At 33.2% G+C, this 5,807-nt stretch overlaps 1 protein-coding gene across 1 annotated transcript; it reads right to left on the reverse strand.

The window, feature by feature from the left end:
• Positions 1–5,209: 5,209 nt before the first annotated feature.
• Positions 5,210–5,734, reverse strand: LOC133828749 (uncharacterized). Its single transcript, XM_062258869.1, has one exon. The coding sequence runs from the start codon at positions 5,732–5,734 to the stop codon at positions 5,210–5,212; it is 525 nt and encodes a 174-aa protein (XP_062114853.1).
• Positions 5,735–5,807: the final 73 nt, after the last annotated feature.

A 5,807-nucleotide genomic window follows, 5' to 3' on the forward strand; every position in this document is an offset into this window, starting at 1 on the left:
GGAAAATCCCTATATGTGGCTCAAGACATACCCATTGTACAGTGAGTGTGTGTGGCACCATCTGTTGTGATAATTTCAATCTGCAAGTATACACAATCGTAGATAAGTAATTATAAAGTTAAGTAAAGTATCGTCCCACAGAGATTGTTATTAACTACCAATAATTAACTTTCCAATTCTATTTGGCTAATAAAACATAGATTCAAGAATTTCAAGAACATAAATAAGAATTGACAAAACTAACAAATAACAAAAACAAATAAAAGCAAAATTAATTAAATGGATGAAAACCTAGGGTATTTAATTTCATCATCTATCCACTTTATTATTTCATCAATATAATTTCCATTATTCTTTCTCTTTTTCTGATAGCAGATTTACTAAAGCAATCTATATTCTTATTAAGATATATAAATGGCTCAACCTATATGTATCTCTCTAATAAATTCCAAACATAAGGCAAGCATTAAGAATAAAAATCCTAAAAGCTACACAAACCATATAGGTACTCTCGTCCTATATCGAAATCTATGTCTATTCAACTCCCACCTCTCAGATTTTGAATTAAATTCATAAGTAATGCAAATAACAATGTCAAATTATTCACATTCATTAAGCACAAAATTGAATAGATCACAATGAAGAAAAAGAAATCATAGAGATTGCATTAACTAATAATAAAGTATCAAGAGACTACATTAAAACCCTAGAAAATAAAATTAGTTCATAATTGAATTCATAAGATCCGTTGATTTAGAAAATAACATAGAAAGAGAAATTAAAGAAGAAAAGAAGAAGAACTCTTTATGAATTTCCCAATCTTGATCTCTAAGTTCCTCTTGTTCTCCAGCCACTAAAAGTGATTTGAATCACTCATAATTATGTTTTTATAATAAACCTAGCGATTCCCCGTGAAAAGACCATTTTCCTCATAAAAATAGGGTTTCGTAGGTTGTACAGACTCAAGCGCCACGACTCAGATATCAGGCGCTGGGACGCCCCTGCGATATGCCAAAAACTAATTTGCCTCGGACTTCGACAGCGCCACAGCCTGACATTCAAGAGTCACGGCTCAAAATGGTGCTTTTTTTTCCTAGCGTCGAACACACCTCCAAGGGTTGTGACTCCACCATTTCGAGAAAATGGTCGTCTTTGTTTGTTCTTGCGCTGCGGCTCATAATGCAAGCGCTGCGACTCAAAATACTTTTTTCACATAATTCAACATTCTTCAATGTCAAATTGTATTTCATCATCTCCTGAAGATCCTAAGGTTTCTTTAAACTAACTTTGACAAAACAATCATATTTATCATTATTTTAGCTTGCTTTTCACCAATTTCATGCCAAACCACATATTCGTCACTTAAGTCTAAAAACATAAACAAAACAAGCATAACACTGCACAAAACAACATAAAAGACTAAACACATACCCATAACATAGTCTAAAACAACACTTAAATAGACCTAACAAATTACCCCAAACTTACCATTTACTCGCCCTCAAGTAAAGAACACAAAAGACAAACACAAACCAAATTAAAAAGTTAGAACAACTACCACAACAAAAATTCAAGCCTCAAAATATTATGAATGACACACTTATATAATCTTTAGGAAAATCAACCACTAATCTAGAATTTTAGCTAAAACATTATTTCAAGTTACTTAGGTCTAAACAAAAATAAAAGCTCTCTTAACCATGATTAATAAATAAAATGTAATTGAATCAATTTATGCTTACTATTTTTTTTTCATTATAATAAATTAATATCATTATCTCATAAGCTTGCTATACTTACTAATCTCCACTAATGTAGACAACACATGTTAAAAAATCAATAGGACCTTAATGAATTATAATTGAATGACTTAGGTACAGGTCGATGAAAAAGTCATTTAAGCTCAAATATACCATAAGCACACAAAACAAATAAACCACTCTTAATATCAACCTTACAAACCCAAAATAATCCCAAATCACCCATTCTTTCTTTTTTGAGAGAAAATTCATAAACATGTTTTTTTTTTAATTTTTTTTTCATTGTTTTCTAATGTAACTACACTCCCCCAAACTTATTTCTTTGTATTTTCATTGGAGTGCAGTTTATTTTTGAAATTTCGTTTTTAGTAATTACCAAATTAATTAAACCATGCGAATTAATTAAAGTGCGAAATGGTAATTAACTATTTAAACAGATTGCAGTTCTGTCGAGACAGAATCCGACCTTGTCACGACAGAAACTGAACACAATAAAAAGACAGTGCAAAACAATAAAGAACACAACGAAATTTTACAAGGTTCAGAAACCCTTTCGGATAACCTACTCCTTGGGGCCACGCCCAGAGAATAAAACCAATTAATAAAGAATCACAAGTACAAAATATTGACTTAAACAAAACAAGAGTCCCTCTTGAGATTTGCCGCAACTTTGTTGTACTTCTCTTCACTAATCTGATCTTGATTGAAACGCTCAACCACTGGAACTCCCTTCAATGGTCAGCGAGTGCTTGCATCCTCCCGACACAAGGCTTGTAAAAATCTTCTCCCGAAGACTTTAAACGTTGTGTTCAAATTACAATGTGTATTCACTCATGAACATGGTATAAACTCACCACTAAAAACTAAACACACATATTTCTACAAGATCACGTGAATACTTATGATCTTGAATACAAAGAGGAACTCTCACAAATATTATAATTATGCTCACCAATTATGCTTCTTAGAGTTCCCCTTTCTCACTGCCTTTAGAGCCCTATTTATAGAGTCCTTTTTCGTGTTGATAAAGGCTGAGAAATAATTCTTCTAATAAAGGCACGAATAATTGAAGATATTCTTGATTGATGAAGAGTTGCCTTTTTTAGAAGATGATAATCTGACAGATACGATTTTGGTGGGGACAGCTCAGACCTGTGTCGAATAAAAAACAAGCTCAAAAAGGAAACTACAATTAATGACATTAAGGATTCAGTTTCCTGTTTTTCAATTCTTGAGCTGCATGAATATATAAACAAATAATCCAGAAATGACTTTGGGTAAGTACTGAATATTTGCAATATAAAACTTCTCTTTATAATCAAATTGGGACAATATAAAGCTAAATAAGGAAGCTAATTATTATCCGAAATTCACAAAAAGGGAAAGTGAATTTCCAAAAATTACAATAAAGGGAAACAACCAATTTATCTTTTAAGAAAAAGATATTTCTATAAAAATGTTGATTATAGGATTTACAATTTTTAATATTTTTTTCTTTCTCTCTCAATTTTTCTTCTTCCATTGACACAAATTTCCAAATATAAACCCCATTACAAGCCATCCCCAATCACTTTTCATATGCTCATGGTATAAATCAAAGGGAAGGAAAAATAACAAAGTTTCAAATAGGCTAAAAATAAGTGTCAATCAACAAAAAGATTTACATTAAACTCAAAAATTGGGTAACTATGGATTTAATATATCAATGTTAGCTTGAAAGGCTCAATCGTCCCAAAGAATTACCTAAATAATCTTCATAAGCATGCATCATCTAGGATTTCGTCTCTAATAGCTAGCAAACAAGTTCTAAGATAACAACATTTTCATAATTTTTTTATTTTCAAAATTCAACAAGCATAAATAATATTCAATCACACAAAATTTATTAAAAAATCATGATTAAGCTCTCAATTATTTAAGTGGACCTATGTAAACCAAAAGAGAAGTTCAACCAAGCACACAAATTTTATAGCTTTTATTTCCATTCAATTTATACAGCACAACACATCACTCAATCATATTGTCATTGACTAATCATTATCAACTTAATTCAACTACACTCTGAAAACCCAAAATAAAACATAACAAACACAAAACAACACGACTAACACAACAAACAACCTAATATATGCAAAACAATAAATCCCTCCCCCCAAACTTAACCTAAACATTGTCCCAAATGTTTAAATAAAAGTTAAGGAAAAGAAACTGACCTGACAAAATCAGACTGTTCACGACAAAGGACCCTTTCCACCGTCTTCCTTAGTGTCGCCAAAATGCGGTGGATGATATGAATCGAACGTGGTAATTTATGAGCTAGGTCCAAAGTAGCACCGTAGCCTGTCCTTTTCTTTTTCTTTTTTAAAAGCTGGCAAGCTTCTTTGGAACTCATTGCGCCACGGCTCCTCATCTTGTGCTGCGGGTCAAAATTTTCTAGTTTAGTTTGAGTCTTCTCTGATTTCCTCAGTGCCACGAATCCAATTGGTTGGTCGCGACCCTACTCTTTTCTTTTCTTTTTCCCGATTTTCATGATTCAACATTACAAATTTAATAGTAAATGAAAAAAAAAATTAAAACTAATCCTAAAAAAATACTAAAATTAAAATGTTCATAATCCAAAACTTGAATAAAAATAATAAAATACAAATAAAAGATTGGGATGCCTCCCAAATGCGCCCTCGTTAATGTCATTTAGCTGGACGCTGAGTTCATCTTCAAACTTAACTTGGATCAAGTCCACCCCTTGAATCCTTAAGAGCCATAGGGTCATAGGTGGGAGCCTGTCTTATGATGTTGAAACTTTTTGGAGCTTTCCACCGCATATGTAACATTCTAGCTTTCCCACTAAAGAACCTTTTCACACATTTACGCACTGTTCGACTACCTTCTTAAGCAATTACCTTTCTCTTGATAACTTCCACCTGCTGCAGCCTCTTGTTATCACATCCACTTTACAACAAGTTGGAATTTTAGTTGCAGCAAAACCATTAAAAGTGACCTCGTCTTGTTGCATGCGCAGCTTTAATTCCCCTTTTTGTACATCAATTAGCGCCCTTCCAGTAGCTAAAAATGGTCTTCCAAGAATAATCAAAATATTTTCATCTTCCTCTATATCAAGAATAATAAAGTCTGCAGGAAAGATGAATTTATCAACTTTCACCAATACATTCTCAATAATACCTCTTGGGTGTATCACTGAACGATTCGCCATTTGTAAGGACACGTTAGTAGGGTGAGCTTCTCCCAATTTCAATTTTCTATAGATATATAGAGGTATCAGATTCACACTTGTCCCTAAATCACATAGTGCCTTCTGAAAAACTACATTCCTTATAGTACAAGGAATGATGAAACTACCCGGATCTTTAAACTTGGGAGATAATTTCTTTTGGAGTATTGTGCTACACTCCTCAGTAAGTCATTGTCTCATAGTCCTCCAGTTTCCTTTTCTACGACAATATTTCCTTCATGAACTTCACATAACTCAGCATTTGTTCAAATGCCTCAGCAAAGGGAATGTTGATGTGAAGTTTTGAAAAAACATCTAAGAACTTGGAAAACTGCTTGTCAAGCATCTTCTTTTCCAGCCTCTGAGGATATGGGATTTTGATGTGGTGCTTAAAACTCACAGGTGACTGCTTCTTATCGAGGCTTTCATTAGCCTCTTCTTCCACCTTATCCTTCTTCTCATCAACCACTTTTTGTAACCGAATAGTCATCTTGGCTAGCTTTTCTAATTCCCTACCACTCCTCAATGATATCGCATTGCATTGCTCCATTGGGTTCAATACAGTACTAGGAAAATTCCCTTGTGGTATGTTATTCAACATACTTGCCAATTGACCAACTTGACTCTCCATATTTTTTATGGATGCTCTAGTTTCAGTCATGAACTGAGTTTGAGTATTAGTCAAGGTCAACAATGCAGCTTGTAATTCATTAGTCTTTTCTTGATAAACTTGTGGTTGTGACATTTCTTGAGGCGGAGCTTGAGACACGAGCTGCTAAAATTATTGTTGAGGGCCTTGATTATTTTGGCATGAAAAA

The sequence above is a fragment of the Humulus lupulus genome, chromosome 1 (assembly GCF_963169125.1).
Source record: "Humulus lupulus chromosome 1, drHumLupu1.1, whole genome shotgun sequence".
NCBI lineage: Eukaryota > Viridiplantae > Streptophyta > Magnoliopsida > Rosales > Cannabaceae > Humulus > Humulus lupulus.